This window comes from Salvelinus fontinalis, chromosome 37, assembly GCF_029448725.1.
Source record: "Salvelinus fontinalis isolate EN_2023a chromosome 37, ASM2944872v1, whole genome shotgun sequence".
Lineage (NCBI taxonomy): Eukaryota > Metazoa > Chordata > Actinopteri > Salmoniformes > Salmonidae > Salvelinus > Salvelinus fontinalis.
In genome coordinates this window covers 28,316,540-28,339,244 of record NC_074701.1, presented here as the reverse complement: position 1 = coordinate 28,339,244, position 22,705 = coordinate 28,316,540, and the positions used below count along the sequence as shown (strand labels likewise).

Genomic DNA, 22,705 nt, shown 5'->3' with positions numbered 1-22,705 from the left:
GAATCCAGTGGGTTCTAGTAGTCTTTAATGGTTGATAGTAAGATTTGTATTTGATCATGTATATGTTTTTTCTGTTTGTTCTTTGTTATAGAGCCAAAAAGATTGGAGAAGTGGTTTATCCATTCTCTTTGTGTTGTTGTTCATTTACAGTTTTCCAATTTTCGCAGAAGTGGTTAGATTCTATGGATTCTTCAGTTACATTGAGCTGATTTCTGATGTGCTGTTCCTTCTTTTTCCGTAGTGTATTTCTGTATTGTTTTATTGATTCACCATAGTGAAGACATAGGCTTTCAGGGTCTCTATGTTTTTGGTTGGATAAGTTTCTCAATGTCTTTCTTAAGTTTTTGCATTCTTCATCAAAATATTTGACATTGTTGTTAATTTTCTTAGGTTGTCTGCTTGAAATGTTTTGATAGGGAAGCTGAGTGGTCAAATATACTGTTTAGGTTTTCTACTGCCAAGTTTACACCTTATTCTATCTTTTTGCAGAAGAACTCGTGAGCTCCTTACCTCTCATTACCTCTCTGTTCCTTTTCTCCCTCTTTACCGCACCTTCTGTCTCGACCTCTGAATGCTCGACTATGAAAAGCCAACTGACATTTACTCCTAAGGTGCTGACCTGTTGCACCCTCTACAACCACTGTGATTATTATTTGACCCTCCTGGTTATCTATGAACGTTTGAACATCTTGAAGAATGATCTGGCCTTAATGGCCATGCAGTCCTATAATCTCCCCTGGCACAGCAAGAAGAGGACTGGCCACCCCTCAGAGCCTGGTTCCTGTCTAGGTTTCTTCCTAGGTTTCTGCCTTTATAGGAAGTTTTTCCTAGCCACCGTGCTTCTATATCTGTATTGCTTGCTGTTTGGGGTTTTACGCTAGGTTCTGTATAAGCACTTTATGACATCTGTTGATGTAAAAATGGCTTTATAAATAAATGTTATTTGTAAACAGAAGACGGACGCCACAAACTTGCTGTCACTGAAAAATACTGTCGGCTGCAACTGTGTTAAAACAGTGTACAGTAAGTGTGTATTTTGCATTTGTGAAATTATTTTGAGATATGAAAGTAGAGGGATTTATGTTGATAGAATCATACTGCAATTGAGAATCGATTCATGTTTAGATGGAGCATTTGGCTGTTGGTTTCCTGAAACAATTCACCTTTAAATAGAACCTTTAAGGTCTTTGGACTATAAGGAGTAACGTTATGCTCCTTTAGTCCATTATTGGGCTAGGTATTACTGCATTATTGGAGCTAGAAACACAAGCATTTCACTGCAAATCTGTGAATCTGTGTACTCCACCAATCAATGTAGATTTGATTATGATTTGTGCAATAACCACGTTCCTATCCAGTTTTTATGCGAGTAAAGCCATACCATATACATTTTTTTTTAAATCACGACAGCTGTAATGGAAAAAGGAAGTTTTGGTACAATTTTATAAATGCCAAAAGATAATTTGTTCGTGCGACATGGTGGAATTTTTTGCATTGGTAAAATTAATAATGTGACAAATTATGGTGGAAAAGCTTTTATGGCCAATTACCATCATATCGAAGTAAACTTGGAGTTTGGAGGTGGAGCAATTGAAGTCCTGGTGTTTGTGATGCTCGGCATTTGGTGTGACGCAGAACCAGTGGTGAGCGTTGTGAAACAGAGGAGTCATTGTAAAGTCGTTTTGAGTCAGAGTCTCTACCCGACAAAGTCATGTTAGGATATATCAGTTATCCTGTTAGAGCTTTTGCACCAAATCCACTGCACTGTTTTAGGTGCAATATTTATGGTCATGTCGCAGCAGTTTGTAGGAGGGAGATTCCAAGATGTGGGAAGTGTGCAGGAGAGAATGGGATAGAGGATTGTGTAATTTATATGCATAAAGTTGTTTGTGTCAACTGCCCATGTTGCTGAGGATCGGAAGTGTCCGGTGCGAGACAGGCAGGTTGAGGTGCTAGAGTCAGAGTAGTGCATGCTTAAACCACCTGACCAAATCCTAAAGCAATGGGACTCCTTAAATCTTTCTCAGATTATTACCAATCCCACAAGGTATGACTCCAAACACCCAGAAAAGCCTCCTCTTCTTTATGTTATCCTCACAAATAATCCTGATAGGTATCAGTCTGGTGTTTTCTGTAATGACCTTAGTGATCACTGTTTAACAGCCTGTGTTCGTAATGGCTGTTCAGTGAAACGACCTGTCCTGATTTGTCATAGACACTTGCTAAAAAACTTTCATGAGCAAGCCTTCCTTCATGAACTGGCCTCTGTAAAATGGTATAGAATCAGCTCTGTCGAAGACGCTTGGACCTTCTTTTTTGATATTTTCAGTGGTATTGTTAACAAACACTCCCCCATAAAGAAAAATAGAATTAAAAACAGGTTCAGCCCCTGGTCAGCCCCTGGTTCGAACCGTGATCTTGCAGAGTTACTCCACCTCAAGAATTGCATTTGGCGAAAGGCTCGGCACACGCATACTGAGGCTGACTGGCTCTCGTTCAGGCAAATGATAAATAAGTGCGCTCAGGCTATCCGGAAGGCCAAAGTTAGTTAGTTTAAGGAGCAGTTCTCTCTCTGTGGGTCTAACCCCAAGAAGTTCTTGAAAACGGATAAAGACCTGGAGAATAAACCATCCTCCTCACAGCTGCCCATGTCCCTTAATGTTGATGATGTGGTTGTTACTGACAAGAAGCACATGGCTGAGCTCTTTAAATCACTTCATTAAGTTTGGATTCCTATTTGACTCAGCCATGCCTCCTTGCCCGTCCAACATTTCCTCATCTCCCACCCCTTCTAATATGAATATCCCCGATGTTTCTCCCTCTTCTTCACTTGCCCCGCAACAAAGTTTCTCCCTGCAGGCAGTCACTGAATCCGAGGTGCTAAAGGAGCTCCTGAAACTTGACCCCAAAAAAACATCTGGGTCAGATGGTTTAGATCCTTTCTTGTTTAAAACTTATTATGGCTGGGGGCAGTATTGAGTAGCTTGGATGAATAAGGTGCCCAGAGTAAACTGCCTGCTACTCATGCCCAGTTGCTAATATATGCATATTATTAGTAGATTTGGATAGAAAACACTCTGGAGTTTCTAAAACTGTTTGAATGATGAAGAACTCATATGGCATGCAAAAACCTGAGAAAAAATCCAACCAAGAAGTGGGAAATCTGAGGTTTGTAGGTTTTTAACTCATCGCCTATCGAAGACAGTGGAATATTGGTCATATTGCACTTCCTAATGCTTCCACTAGATGTCAACAGTCTTTAGAACCTTGTTTGATGCTTCTACTGTGAAGGAGGGGGGAATGAGGGCTCTTTGAGTCATGGGTCTGGCAGAGTGCCATGAGCTGACCAGGCGCGTTCACGTGAGAGAGTTAGCTTGCGTTCCATTGCATTTCTGAAGACTAAGGAATTCTCCGGTTGGAACATTATTGAAGATTTATGTTAAAAACATCCTAAAGATTGATTCTATACTTCGTTTGACATGTTTCTACGAACTGTAATATGACTTTTCGTCTGAACTTTCGCAAGGACTTGCCCGCGCGTTGTGAGTTTGGATTGTGTACTGAACGCGTGAACAAAAAGGAGGTATTTGGACATAAATGATGGACTTTATGGAACAAATCAAGTATTTATTGTGGAACTGGGATTCCTGGGAGTGCATTCTGATGAAGATGATCAAAGGTAAATTAATATTTATAATGCTATTCTGACATCTGTTGACTCCACAACATGGCGGATATCTTCAGGGCTTGTTTGGGCTCTGAGCGCTGTACTCAGATTATAGCATGGTGTTCTTTTTCTGAAATCAGATTTTTTTTTAAATCTGACACAGCGGTTGCATTAAGGAGAGGTTTATCTAAAGTTCCATGTATAATACTTGTATCTTTTATCAATGTTTATTATGAGTATCTCTGTAAATTGATGTGGCTCTCTGCAAAATCACCGGATGTTTAGGAGGCAAAACATTACTGAACATAACGCGCCAATATAAACTGAGATTTCGGATTTTTGTAAACAGATTTTGGACAATTTTTTATTTTGGATATAAATATGAACTTTATCGAACAAACATACATGTATTGTGTTACATGAAGTCCTATGAGTGTCATCTGATGAAGATCATCAAAGGTTAGTGATTAATTTTCTCTATTTCTGATTTTTGTGACTCCTCTCTTTGGCTGGAAAAATGGCTGTGTTTTTCTGTGAATGGGTGCTGACCTAACATAATGATATGTTGTGCTTTCGTCGTAAAGACTTTTTGAAATCGGACACGGTGGTGGGATTAACAACAAGTTTATCTTTAAAATTGTGTAAAATACTTGTATGTCTGAGGAATTTTAATTATGAGATTTCTGTTGTTTTGAATTTGGCGCCCTGCACTTTCACTGGCTGTTGTCATATCGATCCCGTTAACAGGATCCCAGCCATAAGAAGTTTTAAGCTTGCTGCCCCTGTCATCGCAAAGCCTATCTCTGACCTTTTTAACCTGTCTCTCCTTTCTGGGGAGGTTCCTGTTTCTTGGAAGGCAGCCACGGTTCGTCCTTTATTTAAAGGGGGAGATCAAGCCGATCCTGAATGTTATAGGCCTATTTCTATTTTGCAGTGTTTATAAAAAGTGTTGGAAAAACTTGTCAATGATCAACTGACTGGCTTACTTGATGTCTATAGTATTCACTCTGGTATGCAATCTGGTTTTCGCTAAATAAAGGTTAAATATAAAAAAATATATTTAAAAAAGTGCAGTAGTATGCTGAGGCAGTGAAGAAAGTAGAGGAGGATGGGTCAAGAGTGGGGGATCCTGAGTGGATCCCTGTGTGTTGTAGAGAGATAGGACAACGAGTGATATGTGCTTCATTAAGGTTGGCTTCTTAGCATTCATAGCAATGGTTATCAACTGTACCGCAAAAATGGAACGTAAATCCCAGAAAATATATGTTGTGGTGGCAGATGCAGAGAAGTATTTGGGTATACGAGATTTGACTTCAGAAGAGTTACAGGGTGTGTTGAGTGGTTGTGTCCCGTCCTCCCAGGCTATTGTGATGGTGCAGGAGTAGATAGGGTCAAAGTAGGTGAATGGGGTAGTGGGTTTTTAATGGGTGTAGGGTTCATTTGAAGGGTGTTTTATTTTTGTTTCCTATTTCCAAATGGGGGCGTTAATGCAACATATTGAACGCCAACCGCAGTTAAACTCCAAAGAAGAAGAAACTTGGGAGTCACGCGATATGGTGTGTTGTCCTCCCGACTACGACTCGGTCTTGGCTAGAAGGGATCCAGAATGTGTCAAATTAAAGTCATATTGACGTTTCGTAGCAGGTTAAGATAATTTACGCAACAGGTTAGGATACTTAACGTAGCAGTTTAGGATAATTCGGTAAGGTTAGGAAAAGGGTTAGCTAAAAACAAATATTTTTCCGTTAATTTTACAAAAGCTCGATACCTTCTAGCCATGACCCTACTACTCGAGAAACCATGACGTTTATTTAAACTATAGATTAAATAGATTATGATGAACTTCACAGGGCGGTGAAAGTGCATTGTGCTCTTCATGCTGCTTTCCAATAAATATAGAGGGTCTTATTCTGATGACACGATGCTCGACTACCGTGTGACAAAGAAAAATAGTATCGCTGTTATCATGATACAGAGCCTAGCCGCACTCTTATCTGCGATCTTTGGCTAGAGCGCACGCGCCAAGGTAGGCAGCTTTGCTATGTAATGCAACAGTTTTTGTGGCAAAACTATCGGAAGAGTTGAAAATGTGATGGAAACATATTGAAATTCATATTTTTATTCGGTACCTGAAAACGTACGTGAAAAAATGAATGTTGTGTGCACTAAATACGTCATCACGCACTGATTTTTATCCGCAAATAGTCAATTTTGTGGAAACACTTCACTGGTGGGAAAATGTGCATATTTTATTTTTGCGTGTTCGAGAATTCCGCGTTCAAAATAACTGGGAACTCGTAAATCTCCGACCTTCGACTTTAGGCGTTCAAAACAACTGTTTACTCGAGGAAAAAAAACGAAGTCCGACTGGGAAAAATCGATTTGAATGTTCATCCAACTCGAGCCTCTTTCTAGAGTTCCGACCTGAAGATCACTGACGTCATGATTCCATCCCGTATTTTTCCTAGTTGCCATTTGTTTTGAACGCAGCACTAGCTATCCAAACCAACTGTGTCGGTCAATTTGGTGAATGTCTTCATGTAATTTTTATTGATACAGAATCTTATTTCTTATCAACCACCAACATAACTGCAATTTCAGCAGAAAGTGGGTCTTCAATGTATCAGTCAGAGATACGTGATTTCATTAAATTAGCGGGGTTTTTTCTACCCAAAAAAGTATCTTCTCACCTGTAGTTGTATGACGCACTGAAATCCCTGACTGCAAAACCATGTACACAATATTTTTTCGGGATAGCCAAGAGCTAGATCACGATAAGATGATTTACAGATCTGTGAATTTGTGCAGGCACGCACAACTAAGAGGTTCTCGAGAGTTCAATCAATTTGAAGGGTCCAAAATGGCGATGGATGGTATGACCACATCTCCATCAGGACTATCGTATCACAATGTTGGGGACTTTTACCCCAGAAAATTCGGTTCCAAGCCGGACGTGGTGCCGTCCGGGGTGACCGAGAGGAAAGTTGGTCCCCTGGACAAACCTGACATGGTGGCGGTGGACGTTATCAACGATTCAGGTAGTTAGCTAACGTTGCCGGTAGTTATGTTATGCTAGCTAGCCAGCGCAATGTTATTGGTATCTAGGTTAACGGCAAACTGGCTAGCCACCGTTAGAAACCATAATCAGCTATGAAGCATCACTCCACACTTGTGTGTAGCTAGCTAGCTAGGTATATCTTCACTGTAGCTAATGCATTGCCATGTTATGATTGCCAAGACGATAAAACTTGTCAGCTAACGAGCTTTGCTAGAGTGAGTTTACCTGAATTCCGGGGCAAAGTTAACTAACGTTGATGATGTTTCATCTGCTAGTTACCTATTTAACGTTAGGCCAGCTAGCTAGGCCAGGAAATCAAAGCAGAGCTAGCTAGGTGGCTGACTGGCTATCTGCAGATTTCTTAAACCTTTGCCACCTGCATCTTCTTGCTCCAAGTCTTTAATGTCACACTCCTGATGGAGACACAATTGCACCAAGAGTTTACATTAACATAAAACACTGGGGACACACTGGCTTGGGGGTAAGTCTTAGGTGGAAATGCATTTTGAAAACCATGCATAATTTATGCTCCAGAGTGATGCAGCGTTCTAAGGCACTGCATCTCATTGCTAGAGGCATCACTACAGAATCTGGTTCGATTCCAGGCAGTATCACAACCGGCCGTGATTGGGAGTCCTGTAGGGCGGTGCACAATTGGCACAGCGTCGTTAGGGTTTGGCCGGGGTAGGTCGTCATTGTAAATACAAGTTTTTTCTTAACTGACTTGCCTAGTTAAATAAAATGTAAAAAAAAAATAAGAATGATCAAACATGCATCATTCTGGTATCTTGAAAATAACGTTAGATGAATACTTTACTTTATATAAGTACTTTGTATCAGTGTTTTTCATAACCACATACTTTCTCTTCCTCTGCAGATATCCCAATGCACAGAAAAAAGCATGAAACTGACATGTTTGTGCTGGTAAGTTTTCCTTTTTTAAGACAAGTTGGGAGGGTCTAAAGTGAAAAAAAAAAAAAATATATATATATATATATATATATAGGTATTTAATTAACTACTGGCAACCTACTGTAGCTGAAGAAGGATAAACACTACATTGTGAAGCCACTAGATGGTAGTATTATGTAAGACTTATAGTTTGTATCCCCCTACTTCTCTGCAAGCATTACAGGTTTCATCCTTCTCTCTCACATCCTTTCACGTGACTGTGTGTTTGTGTGGTACCCACAGGGTACTATACACCCATTCCGGAAGATGCACAGGTCCTTCTTTGGGAAACTCTCTCAAGAATTCCGCTTGGTGACTTCAGACAGACAGGTAAGTTAGCAGAAGGGAAGTATGCATTTGTGTGTATTGCCTAATACACCTTGCTGTTTGCACACTCTGAAACAACAAAGAAATACAATATTTTTTATTTCTCTAATGACCTCTACAAGCCAGAATGTTCAATAAAATTATATTTGAACTTAATCTACCAGTTGTCTGGGTGGTTGTTCCTTATGTCTCTCTAAATAAAATTAAAAATACCCACAGGAAAGTATTATAAACCCTAGTTTTTAGAACGTCTGTCTATATTTTCAATCTCCTGATGTAGTCGCACGTGATGCACACTATGTAAACAATAGCATCAGTAGATTGAAACTACAAAGCGGAAATACAAGCTTACAGAACCATATACACACCAGTGTTCTGAAAAGTCAGGTTAATAACACTTTCCTGTGGATATTTTGTCAAAAATTTCCAATGGTAGAACAACAAAATCAGGGGACAACAGGTAGAGTAAGTTAAAATGAAGTTTACTCAACATTTTGAATTGATATATTAGACAAAAGTGGAAGCTTCCACACTCAGACTTGTGGAGGCTAGCATGTACATTACTATGCCTCAGGGACAAACTCTCCCGCAATGCTCTTTGTTTGGGAATTCCTCAATCCCCCTTCCCAGATGACCCTGACTTTATTACTGCACTTTTCTGGTAAGCTGTTTAGACATCTCATCTCATAGGCAAGTGCCCAAACACCTCATGATAATCTTGCACTCAATGGACTTCTCCATCACAGTGGGAATTGACAGGTCTTGCCAACCCAACTTGGCAAATAGAGTTTTCAGTAATCTGGTTGATAATGGACTTGTCCAGGAAGGCTCAGAGACTTGATGGAATTGTAGAACACGTGGGGTGGCGTGCAGAATGTAATCTACTTTTTGGCCTACACCAAGGTCCTACTTTTACAAACAAAATCAGGAGTGGATTACAGTGCACAGTTTACAGAGCAAACAAAGTCCAAGGCAAACATTGATTGAATGTGAAAATGCCGCTCCCCTCATGGTATCACATCTAATTTGGGGATGCTCAGCCCGTGTCGTGCCCTCCTGTGCAGTAGGTGCAAAGTATATGTTGTCTTCAAGCCCATTAGAAATCGATGGCAAGACAGTGTTGATTTGTGAAACGCACAGCTTCAGGTAGCTCAGTAATAGCCATTTGCACTAGCCCAACTAAAGTTAAAGGAGCTAAAAACAGTCACTAACTAAACCAGTTTGCGAATCTGCAATGATCAGGTGCCACCTTTTGTAGGGGAGAGTGGGGTAAGTTAAAAAAAATTATATGCAGCATCACTCAGTCGAAATATTATTCATTCTAACAAAGAAATGTACAAATTTCAGGGTGTTGTTTATACATGGAAATAATCAGAATTTATGTAACCGTTACAGTTTTGAGAACATATCTTGTCCAAAAAAAGTGGTCTCTTGGCACAACTTACCCCGGGTAAAGGGTAACTTAAGCTGCCTACACATTTTTGTACTGTATGACATATTACCACTTTTTTAAAACCATGCCTATCTTTATTTCCCAAACACAATTCAATCACAAAAGCATTATGTAACTTTTTGGGTGACCTGACTAAATTCACAAAGAAATGTGTGTTATAGATCTGTCATTCTCATTGAAAGCAGGTCTAAGAAGCGGTAGATCTGTTCTATGCTTCCCGTTCTTAAGTTTAGTTTTAGCGTCTTTAACATTTGGTTTTGTACACCAGCTGAAATTACAATATTTTGGTTTATGGAAAGATATTTCACAGCGTTTTAGATGGTAAAAATGATTCTCTACACCTATATTTTCTTGTTTAGTCACTTAAATTGAAATTAGGCAAACTATTTGAATTTTAGCAACCAGGAAATGGTGGTGCGATTTCTGTATAGTGCATCTTTTTAAAGGGATACTTTGGAATTTTGGAAAGGAGGCCCTTCATCTACTTCCCCAGAGTCAGATAAACTAGTGGATACTATTTTTATGTATGAAGGAAGTTATAGGTAGTTTTGTGAGCCAATGCTAACTAGTGTTGGCGTGATGACTGGAAGTCTATGGGTAACACAAGTTAGCATTGGCTCGGGAAACTACCTGTAATTTCCTTCATACTGGACACAGACATAGAAATGGTATCCACAAGTTCATCTGACTCTGGGGAGTAGGTGAAAGGGCCTCATTGCCAAAACCCCCAAATATCCCTTTAACACCTAACAAATGCTAGTTTAAAAAAAAAACCTAACATGGGCCTGTTACCTCATATCCCAGCGATAATGCTTTCCATTACATCTGGGAAGAAAACACTTCAATTTGCTCAACTTGCTATTGGGTCAACTTACCTTAAAGACAAACATTTAGACTATATTAGCCCACACAGCTACAAGGTTGCACTTTCATGCTACACAAATACAGTTGAAGTCGGAAGTTTACATACACTTAGGTTGGAGTCATTAAAACTCGTTTTTCAACCACTCCATAAATGTCTTGTTAACAAATTATAGTTTTGGCAAGTCGGTTAGGACATCTATTTTGTGTATGACACAAGTTTATTTATATATATTTTTTTCCGACAATTGTTTACAGGCAGATTATTTCACTTATAATTCATTGGATCACATTCCAGTGGGTCAGAAGTTTACATACACAAAGTTGTCTGTGCCTTTTAAACAGCTTGGAAAATTCCAGAAAATTATGTCATGGCTTTAGAAGCGTCTGATAGGCTAATTGACATAATTTGTGTCAATTGGAGGTATAATTTGTGTCAATTGTGGATGTATTTCACGGCCTACCTTCAAGAACAGTGCCTCTTTGCTAGACATCATGGGAAAATCAAAAGAAATCAGCCAAGACCTCAGAAAACACATTGTAGACCTCCACAAGTCTGGTTCATCCTTGGGAGGAATTTCCAAATGCCTGAAGGTACCACATTCATCTGTACAAACAATAGTACGCAAGTATAAACACCATGGGACCACACAGCCGTCACACCGCTCAGGAAGGAGATGCGTTCTGTCTCCTAGAGATGAACGTACTTTGGTGCGAAAAGTACAAATCGATCCCAGAACAAAGGTTCAAAAGTATCTATATCCACAGTAAAACGAGTCCTGTATCAACATAACCTTAAAGGCCGCTCAGCAAGGAAGAAGCCACTGCTTCAAAACCGCCATTAAAAAAAACAGACTACGGTTTGCAACTGCACATGGGGGACAAAGATCAATTACCTCTGGTCTGATGAAACAAAAATACAACTGTTTGGCCATAATGACCATCGGTATGGTTGAGGGGAAAAAGGGGGAGCTTGCAAGCCGAAGAACACCATCCCAACCATGAAGCACGGGGGTGGCAGCATCATGTTGTGGTGGTGCTTTGCTGCAGGAGGGACTGATACACTTTACAAAATAGATGGCATCATGAGGATGGAAAATTATGTGGATATATTGAAGCAACATCTCAAGACATCAGTCAGGAAGTTAAATCTTGGTCACAAATGGGTCTTCCAAATGGACAATGACCCCAAGCATACTTCCAAAGTTGTGGCAAAACGGCTTAAGGACAACAAAGTCAAGGTATTGGAGTGGCCATCACAGAGCCATGACCTCAATCCTATAGAAAATGTGTGGGCAGAACCGAAAAAGCGTGTGCGAGCAAGGAGGCCTCCAAACCCGACTTATTTACACCAGCTCTGTCAGGAGGAATGGGACAGAATTCACCCAACTTATTGTGGGAAGCTTGTGGAAGGCTACCCGAAACGTTTGACCCAAGTTAAACAATTTAAAGGCAGTGCTCACATACTAATTGAGTGTATGTTAACTTCTGACCCACTGGGAATGTGATGAAAGAAATAAAAGCTGAAATAAATCACTCTACCATTATTCTGACATTTCGCATTCTTAAAATAAAGTGGGGATCCTAACTGACCTAAGACAGGGGATTTTAATTAGGATTAAATGTGAGGAATTGTGAAAAACTGAGTTTAAATGTATTTGGCTATGTGTGTATGTAAACTTCTGACTTCAACAGTATACACTACCGTTCAAAAGTTTGAAGTCAAATAGAAATGTCCTTGCTTTTGAAAGAAAAGCAAAAACAAAATTGTCCATTAAAGTAACATCAAATTGATCAGGAGTACAGTGTTATTGTAAATGAGTATTGTAGCTGGAAACGCAAGATGTTTATGAAATGTCAACGTATGCGTACAGAGGCCCATTATCAGCAACCATCACTCATGTGTTCCAATGGCACGTTGTGTTAGCTAATCCAAGTTGGATCATTTTAAAAGGCTAATTGATCATTAGAAAACCCTTTTGCAATTATGTTAGCACAGTTGAAAACTGTTCTGATTTAAAGAAGCAATAAAACTGGCCTTTATACTAGTTGAGTATCTGGAGCATCAGCATTTGTGAGTTCGATTACAGGCTCAAAATGGTTAGAAACAAAGAACTTTCTTCTGAAACTCATCAGTCTATTCTTGTTCTGAGAAATGAAGGCTACTCCACGTGAGAAATTTCCAAGCGCTGTGTACTACTCCCAGAACAGCGCAAACAGCGCAAAACACCAGTCTCAACGTTAACAGTGAAGAGGAGACTTCGGGATGCTGACCTTTTAAGGCAGAGTTGCAAAAAAAAGCCATCTCTGACTGGCCAATAAAAGATTAAGATGGGCAAACTGGTGTTTTGCGGGTACTATTTATTGAAGCTGCCAGTTGAGGACTTGTGAGGCGTCTGTTTCTCAAATTAGACACTAATGTACTTGTCCTCTTGCTCAGTTGTGCACCGGGGCCTCCCACTCCTCTTTCTATTCTGGTTAGGGCCAGTTTGCGCTGTTCTGTGAAGGGAGTAGTACACAGTGCTGTACGAGATCTTCAGTTTCTTGGCAATTTCTCTCATGGAATAGCCTTCATTTCTATGTAGATGTAGACTATGTAGATATTCCATTAAAAAATCTGCCGTTTCCAGCTACAATACTCATTTACAACGTTAACATTGTCTGAATTGTATTTCTGATCAATTGATGTTATATTAATAGGCAAAAATAATGTGCTTTTCTTTCAAGAACTAGGACATTTCTAAGTGACCCCAAACTTTTGAATGTGTGTGTGTATATGTATGTGGGCACCCCTTCAAATTAGTGGACTCGCGAGGTGGTAGGCCACACAAGCTCTCAGAACGGGACTACTGAGTGCTGAAGTGGGTAAGAATTGTCTGTCCTCGACTGGAACACTCACTACTGAATTCAAAACTGCCTATGGAAGAAACGTCAGCACAATAACTGTTCGGCGGGAGCTTCATGAGGCGGGTTTCCGTGGTCGAGCAAATGGGTTTCCATGGTCGAGCAGCCGCACACAAGCCTAAGATCACCATGTGCAATGCCAAGCGTCGGCTGGAGTGGTGTAAAGCTCGTTGCCATTGGACTCTGGAGCAGTGGAAACGCGTTCTCTGGAGTGATGAATCACGCTTCACCATCTGACACTCTAACAGACAAATCTGGGTTTGGCGGATGCCAGGAGAAAGATACCTGCTGCCCGAATGCATAATGCCAACTGTATAGTTTGGTGGAGGAGGAGGAATGGTCTGGGACTGTTTTTCATGGTTTATGCTCCTTAGTTCCAGTGAAGGGATATCTTAACGCTACAGCATACAATGCCAATCTAGAGGATTCTGTGCTTCCAACTTTGTGGCAACAGTTTGGGGAAGGCCCTTTCCTTTTTCAGCATGACAATGCCCCAGTGCACAAAGCGAGGTCCATACAGAAATGGTTTGTTGAGATCATTGTGTAAGAACTTGACTGGCCTGCACAGAATTCTGACCTCAACCCTATCGAACACTTTTGGGAAAAATTGGACCGCCGATTGCGATCCAGGCCTAATTGCCCCACATCAGTGCCGACCTCACTAATGCTCTTGTGGCTAAATGGAAGCAAGTCCCCTGCAGCAATGTTCCAACATCTAGTGGAAAGCCGTCCCAGAAGAGTGGAGGCTTTTATAGCAGCAAAGGGGGGACCAACTCCATATTAATGCCCATGATTTTTGAATGAGATGTTCGACGAGCAGGTCTCCACATACTTTTGGTAATGTAGTATGCGTGTAAGACCTTATAGAGAACCCAACTGATGTATTGAACAATGTTAAAAGTATCTACTTTGGGGCCTCCCAGGTGGCGCAGTGGTCTAGGGCAGTGCTAGCTGCGCCACCAGAGTCTCTGGGTTCGCTCCCAGGCTCTGTCGCAGCCGGCCGCGACCGGGAGGTCCGTGGGGCGACGCACAATTGGGCTATATAGTAATTACTAGCGATTGCATACCACGAAAATTGGGGAGAAAAGGGGATCAAATTTATTTAAAAAAAAAAAGTTTTTTAAGTATCTACTTTGATGTAGATACAAGAATCATGAAACTTCAACGCAAAAAATTAATTTGACTTGGATCAAAAAATCCATATTTTGGATTTAAGTGCCGTACCACTTTTTCCATGTGGTTACTTCGTTTACAGACTCCACGAGATTACCTCTTCCCAAATATTTGGTCAAATTATTAATTTTGTATATAGTTTCCTAGAAACAAGGGTGGCTCATCATCCCCCTTTGGCTCAACATACCCCTCTCTCCCCTACAGGTCAACTTTGGTTTGCCACTGTTTTGTCAAGCCTTTGAAGCATCATCCATCACTTGCACAAAGACAAAGAAGTGGCTATGTGCAACATCTTTGACACGTAAACATTACTTTTTAAAAATGTAGGTTGTATCCAAAATATCCCTGGTATATTTTCCTGGAAGGCTTTTGATTCGCTTTAGGGTACCTGGCAGAGAAAAAGGCAAAAGGCTCTGCAAAGTGCAATGCTGTTATACAAGCCAAGATGTAAGAGTATATGTGACCTTGACAGTGAAGTCATGTGGGGGCATGTTATGCCTTAAAACACTTAGGACTTTAAAATAAGGTCTTTATGGAGGATGGATATGGAAATGTTCTTTATGGAGGAATGGTATAAGATATGTTCTCAATCTCATAAAACATTATCGCAAGGGGAGGGTGATAGACTGGAGTGTTAAACTCAATCCAATAATTTAACAAAATTGTTATTACTTGTTAAACTATCTCTTTCTCTGAGCAATTGTTTTAGTAAAAAATAATATAAACAAAATGTTTATGAGTCAGGAAGACTCTGACTGGATATTGTAGCATACAATATAGCTCAGTATTTATTTTATAGTCTTTTTTTTCCTCCTCTTTATCAAGGGATCCAATAATTCCGGATCCCACTATAGGCTAGTATCAAAGGATCAGGGCTGTATGTGAAACCGACATCACTGCTAGCTTAGTAGTATTAGCTTCCTCCCTGAGTACAACTTGGAGTAAACTGTCCGTACCACGGCTCGAATCCGGGTTCCTCTGCCGCTCTAACACGTACGTGACTGACATCCTTGACAACGTACGAACCAGTTGAGCTATAGAAAAAGATCCAATTTAGATAGCACCATTGGCAACATTTTAAGCTGTGCAGTGAGCTTACGGCATGTTCTTATCTCCGTTACACATGGGATATTGGATGGTATAAAGACCGGACTGTAAGGCTTCTGTCCACAGGGACACATTAAGGCTCTTGACTGATACCCTGCTCTCCACTGACTGTGTACAGCGAGGGTACATGGGGGTTCAATCCCCTCTTTAGGAATTATCTGTTTGTGTTCCATCTGCCGGTGTACTAGCTAGCTCTGCTAGTGTAGCTCGGCATGCCTCTACCGAAGGACCAATGGGATGGCTAGCCTCGGGGCTGCACTGTCTGGGATAAGCTGCTTTTGGCTCCAAGCGGCCCATCTGCCAGAGGTAAAGGCCCTCATCTACAAGAGTAGGGACTAGGGAGAGAGTGTGCTGTGGTGTGACTTCTGACTACTCTCCCTTAAAGCTGTATGGAAGAGACTGGCACTGGGTTTGGTTTGATAGGAACAGAGACTGATCGAGGTAGAGTCATCTTAGTTCACTTCACATGCATAGAGAGGAGACTTAAGTTTTCTGAAAGGAAAGAGTTCTAGACTTGATACTTTTAGTGGAAAGTGGATTTTATGGGGAGTGTTGTCTTTCTTGATAAGGGTGTGATTGTGTGATACTTGAGGCTAGGCTCACTGTGGCTGGACACTGCTTCGTCCATGCACGTACTAGCGGGAGTCTTCTAGAATGATACTGCTGTTTACCTGGCAGTAAAATACAGTGGGTCCTCTCCCCCTGTGCTGTGGAGTAGGTTTATACTCTGCTGGATTAAAGACATAACAGTGAAACTACTAGTCACACAGAGAAGATGCAGTCAGTCTAACTTCCTCATTACGGAGCTTAGCAGTCACTTGGCATGTGTCCTGTATAATATAATAAGTAATTTAGCAGACTTTTATCCAAAGGGACTTAGTTATGGCGTGCATACATTTTACGCATGGGTGGCCCCGGGAATCGAAACCACAATCCCGGCGTTGCAAGCGCCATGCTCAACCAACTGAGCCACACAGCAGCCATGGATAACTCAGTCTTATAATGCATGCACGTTGCGTGGCGCAGGCTCGGGCTGATGATGCAGTATAGTGTTTGTCGCAAGCTGATGATGCAGTACCTTAGGTCGACACGTTATTTATAGATGATATATCAGCAACTGTAGTCTGTGACTCAGGGAGGCTGAATTTCCTAAGGGTGTTTGCGAGTGTCACTCCAATGTAAAATTTTACTTGGATATGTGATGTCTTCAGTACAACCCTCAGGAAAAAGATGTGCTGACATGTTTACCTGCAATACCGCCGTTACCCAGAGGGTGTCAGTGTGTCATCTCGTGTGTTTTTCGTGTGTGTCTGTTAGTGTGTGGTTGGGATGTGTTGTGCAGCATACTGTCGCTCTGTTTGCACACACACACGGTCACAGCGTTCTGTAAGGCCCTGACGCCACAACAGGCCCACACACACACTTCAGCTCCTATCTCTGTCCCTGGCTCCGGCTGTCACAAGACGCCCTAGCACTGTCATAACACTGCGCACCGCAGTAATTGTAGATTTCACAGCACTCCAAGGACAGCCTCTGACTCCAACACAAAGTGACAGGCCAAGCAGCGGTGGATGGCCTCGAGTTTGTACCGTCCTCCTCACATTTTTGCTTTCCATTTTTTACATGGTTTGTCTGATACAAAGCATTCACTGAATTACGGAGCAGATGAAAAAAATATATTTTTTTTTTAACAGGCAGATAGGTTAGGCACTGGCATAATATAACCTATCATCCACTTGCATTACCTGTTAATATCCCACTCCCATCAATCCTATAGATCTAAAGGAATTAATTTGATTTGGAAAGCTCTATTTAATGTTATGTTTGTGTGTTTCAGTCATGGAGAATCCTGGTGTTCAGCATGCTGAATGTCCTCTGTACTGGTTGCCTGCTGATGTGGTGCAGCTCCACCAACAGTATGGGTGAGTAGTCCTCATCACGTGACAGTGTTCCACACAGCCAGCCAGGCGTAGTAGAGGACGTCAGTGAGAACACTCTGTACTGACATTGTTCTGATATTGTGCTCTGACGTAATTCTGTTCTCCCTAAAGTTGTTCACCTAGGGCCATGGCAGTTCACACCATTATAGTGATTATTCTCCAACTACTTAGATCTACTCATGATGTTCAGAGAGAGAGATCCCATATTATAGATTCAGTCACAGTCCTCTTGACTGAAGAAAATAGTAATTAATCTACTATGATCCGACCTCCCCACCCCCACATTGCAGATTAGATCTTTGCTGGTGTCGCAGTCTTGTTGTGATGATGATCATGGTGAAATCGGTGTGAAATCCTTTTATGATTAATCCCTCTGAAAATTTGTGCAATGAAAAACATGGCAACACAAGCAGCGTCCACCAGTGTTGTGTGTCAGAGACACAGGAAATGGAAGACGTTCAGATATTGAGCGGCCCGAGGAATGCGACACAGACGTCAATAGCCAGCACAAATAAACCGCAGCACCAGGCAGTTAGACCCTTCTGCTCAGAGACGGAGGAGAATGGATCCACAGGACAGGAAACTGTTGGTACACTTCCTATATGGTGTTTATCCACACCGAAACCAAGCTGTGCTAATATTGAAGCCATTGAGGGCGAGATAGTCTTTCCTCTGTGCTGTAATGGCATTTTCCAGCCTATATCTGCACAGATCAGCCTTGTGTTTAGGGAGATGGTAATGTGATTACCATCTGTTTATGGAGATGGTAATGTGTAGATCTCATAAGCTGCCCCCAATCTTACATGTCAACATCAATATGATATTATTACTAATTTAAGTTAAGGGATTTAAAAAAAAATGTTATGCAATCATAAAACAAGTTTGATGTCAGTCCCGCTGCAAATAGTATGTGTTAAGCGTAAATCGAAGTCCACAGACGCGATAGTCTGGCGTCCCATTGTGACTTACTGTAGCTACGTGGCTCTGAGACCACCATCCGTGCGGGACGCACAGCCCGAAAGTTCACCTCCCCACAATTCCCAACCAACCAACGTATGTCTACCACTTTGTGTAGCTGTTTTTGGCTTTCCCAAAAACCTTTTCAATTTAAAGTTAACCACAAAGTAGCCTATGCCTACCTGGCAGAATCATGATTCTTTTCTTAAATCCAGTGGGCATTTGTTTAGCAAACTCACGTGCGCTACAGAAATACTGCTAACCAAACAGTGCTTGGTGCATTCTATAGAGATGGCAACGTTGTATCTGTGCCATTATGGCCTTGGTGACAGGCTCAATGGCGCGCTCTCCATTTTAAAGCAGTCAATTTTCTTGTTATGTTAGAAAAAAAGTGTAAGGGCTAATATTGGTGACTTGCCGCCGCCACCTGCCTTGCTGGCGTCTTGAACCAAATCTTGTCATTCATTTATTGCCACTAGATGGCAGTCATATTGCTTAAAGCAATTTACAAACTTGGTAAACCAATTGAAGACACAAATGCTCTGATAATTGGCTGTTCGCTCCCAACCAATAGAATCCCAACCCAATTGACTGCCATTGAAGGCTTCTGCCATTTGAAAGTAATCTCCATGCAAAATGGGTTATTTCCATGTAATGCTCGCTATACATCTTTACAGTGCATGCACACTTAAATTAAAGGGCAACTACACTCAATCAAAATGTCATAGATTTTTCACAGACCTCAAAAGGGGTCTCCTGTGTGGTTAAAATTAGGGCTGGCATAATTACCGTGTAACTGACGGTTATGGATGAAGACCGCCATGAAAATAAAATAGTCGTCATGACCGTAAAACAAATGTATTTATGTTTTGGTCGAACAAATCGCTGACTGAGTGACCACAATGCAGCAGCAGCACATAGAATGAATAGAACAGATTCAGAACTTCTTACCCTGGCAATTTGACTGAACTCATGGGTACACTCGCAATGGCTGCCAGTATTGTGATGCAATAATTTCAATGGTAATGTAGAACGTCAATGTAGTCTAATTTTGCAGGGGGGCAATGAGGAGATTCTGAATCTTTCTCCCACAGCCCTTTTCCCCACGCGTTTCCATGGTAATTCCATTGTGTGTTAGAGTTTGATTGACCTCTTTACTGCATCCATGGCCGCTAGCCCACCCATTATGTCATCATTGACTTGAATTAAGTCATTGTTGTGAACTTAGAACATCTAGTCTAGTTGTTTTTCTGTTGTGTGGTTTTGAAAAGCAAAAACCTGGAAAGATGATTGGAAAATCTGTCCTTCTCCCAACTTTATTTGTTTGCTGTGGTATCGTTTTGGTATTGAGTATTGTGATACCAAACCTACTATCAAACTCCAAATTATGATATTGTGACAGCACTAGTATATGTTGTTTGTGTGGTGTCAGGACAACACTAGTTTGTGTGGTGTCAGGACAACTGTACAAGCTTGCGGATGTTGTTTTAGCTGTGTGTTATGAGTTTGCTGCTCAGACTGAGAGGAGCGGTAGTGGTCTGAGGATTTTATTATAGTGTGTCTGTGTGGCAAATTAGATCTCTTCCACATCTCTGAATGTTTTCCAGTCATTGCATATTTACCCTAATGTGGTGGGCTGAGCATTTGGCTTCCGGTTCATTAGACTCCCCTCCCGTCCTCCTCTCTCCCTCCCCCTTCATAGTAAACAATGCCAGTGTTAGAACAAAGCAAAGCTACACTGCTGTTGCATAGGAGATCCGTACTGCCTACAGTGGACTAGTCATTCCAGTAGAGCATCATCAACTGAGTGACATTGTGAAAACAAAAGAGAATCTCTAATTGAATTTGATACGATAATGTCCCAAAGGCATGCAGGACGGAACCATAGAACGTGGGGTTTGCATAATCGGGCCGAAATTTGCCATGTCAGCGGCCATATAGTCACACAGGAGGAGGAAGAGAGAGGAAGGGCTGTGAGCCTGGTCTGAGAACAATCTGAGGTCCCCATCAGCAGCACCAAGCCTCATCCCTGTGACTGGTCCTAGCTGTGAATGTAGCTGCTCATTTGTGAGAAAGAGGCTTCCTGAAGAGATCTCCTATTCTAAACCTGAGCAGGAGATGTTTTTCCATTACAAACCTCTAAAGTGGAGGGCTACTACTCCCAATCCTTCCTTGCAGATTGGATAGAATCAATGTTAGCTCCACAGAGTTTGACGCAAACCTGCTGGTAATCCTTCACTGCCCCGTAAATTCAAGTGCAGCATTCGTGGTTGAGCGAGATAATGATTAACTAAGAGAAAATGTGACTACACTTAAATCTCATTGTCTATTTATGGGGGTTTCCAATTCAGTGACACTGAACAAAACACACAAGGACGACATGCTGCATTTCTCTCTGACAGGTCTATTTATAGTGCATTTTCATTAAGCGGTTGTTAAACAAGCATGCATAACGCTACTTGGAAGAGAACATGTAATTAACAGTGGCATTGCAGGCTATTACTAGGCTTAGCATGTGAATACAGCGAGGCCTAGTGATAGACTAGCACCCTCTCCAGCTGCCTCAGACTACAACAACAGGAGATGGGCTCCTGCCCTATGGGCCATTCTGGCTCGGGCAAGACTACTTGCCCGAGCCAGAATGCCTAATTTTACGCCTAATAGGCCTAAAATAGTAGTAGGCCTAATTTTGAGTATAAGGGCAGCATAAATCCAAAATAAATTCCTTTTAATAATTTGGTGGGTGCTTATATTTGTCCTATTTCACACATGCACAAGTGTGTATTATAGTCATGTGTGAATTGGAAATGTGTTTTTTGTATATCCCAACTCCCCCTGAGACACCCTCGGAGAGTGGGGTTACGGCCAGGGTCAGCCATTATGGTTAAGTGCCTTGCTCAAGGGCCCACGGCAGATTTTTCACCTTGTCAGCTTGGTCATTCAGACGAGTAACTTCAGTTTACTGGCCCAACGCTCTACCCGCTCGGCTACCTGCCGCCTTAAGATGTCATTAGAATGAAGCCTTTCAAATTCAAAAGGAAGACATTGCAGTGCAACTAATTTTCTGTTCCAGTTTCTCATAAAAATACTAAAAAGGAAAAATGGATCTCTTAGAAGGCTACTTCCGCTGATATATAGATACATTATCCTGTCTGTAGCTAATAGCTATGAACAATGGTAGAAAGATAATAGCTTGTAATTTACAGATTTGTTGTTAATTTCAGGAAGAAGAGCTATATGTACTTTTAAGGAATAGCAACCAAAAATGTATTTATATAGCTAGCAGATATTTTGGACCTGACAAAGATCCTCTGGATCAAAACTAGAGGTCGACCGATTAATCGGAATGGACGATTAATTAGGGCCGATTTCAAGTTTTCATAACAATCGTAAATCGGTATTTTGGAAACCGATTTGGCCGATTTTAAAAATAAAAAATGTTTTTTTTTAGTTAAAAAAAAAAAAATGACACCTTTATTTAACTAGGCAAGTCAGTTAAGAACATATTTTCTTATTTTCAATGATGGCCTAGGAACGGTGGGTTAACTGCTTTGTTCAGGGGCAGAACGACAGACTTTCACCTTGTCAGCTTGGGGATTCAATCTTGCAGCCTTACGGTTAACTAGTCCAACCACCTGCCTAACATTGCACTCCACAAGGAGCCTGCCTGTAACGCGAATGCAGTAAGAAGCCAAGGTAAGTTGCTAGCTAGCATTAAACTTATCTTATAAAAAACAATCAATCAATCATAATCACTAGTTAACTACACATGGTTGATATTACTAGTTTATCTAGCGTGTCCTGCGTTGCATTTAATCGATGCGGTGCGCATTTGCGAAAAAGGACTGTTGTTGCTCCACTGTGTACCTAACCATAAACATCAATGCCTTTCTTAAAATCAATACACAAGTATATATTTTGAAACCTGCATATTTAGTTAATATTGCCTGCTAACATTAATTTCTTTTAACTAGGGAAATTGTGTCACTTCTCTTGCAACAGAGTCAGGGTATATGCAGCAGTTTGGGCCGCCTGGCTCGTTGCGAACTATGTGAAGACTATTTCTTCCTAACAAAGACAGCCAACTTCGCCAAACTGGGGATGATTTAACAAAAGCGCATTTGCGAAAAAAGCACAATTGTTGCACGACTGTACCTAACCATAAACATCAATGCCTTTCTTAAAATCAATACACAGAAGTATATATTTTTAAACCTTCATATTTAGCTAAAAGAAATCCAGGTTAGCAGGCAATATTAACCAGGTGAAATTGTGTCACTTCTCTTGCGTTCATTGCACGCAGAGTC

At 41.2% G+C, this 22,705-nt stretch overlaps 1 protein-coding gene across 2 annotated transcripts in view; it reads left to right on the top strand.

Moving 5' to 3' along the window:
• Positions 1 to 5,455: 5,455 nt before the first annotated feature.
• Positions 5,456 to 22,705, top strand: part of LOC129836463 (zinc transporter 6-like) — a 77,612-nt gene continuing 60,362 nt past the window's right edge. Inside the window, exons 1-4 of one of the 2 annotated variants that reach the window (XM_055902668.1) lie at positions 5,456 to 6,705; positions 7,603 to 7,649; positions 7,920 to 8,006; positions 17,339 to 17,423. In XM_055902668.1, the coding sequence (XP_055758643.1) occupies positions 6,399 to 6,705; positions 7,603 to 7,649; positions 7,920 to 8,006; positions 17,339 to 17,423 (526 nt within the window). In that variant the 5' untranslated portion in view covers positions 5,456 to 6,398. Of the gene's footprint in view, positions 6,706 to 7,304; positions 7,410 to 7,602; positions 7,650 to 7,919; positions 8,007 to 17,338; positions 17,424 to 22,705 lie in introns of those variants that run through there. The other variant, XM_055902669.1, reaches the window with a different exon arrangement.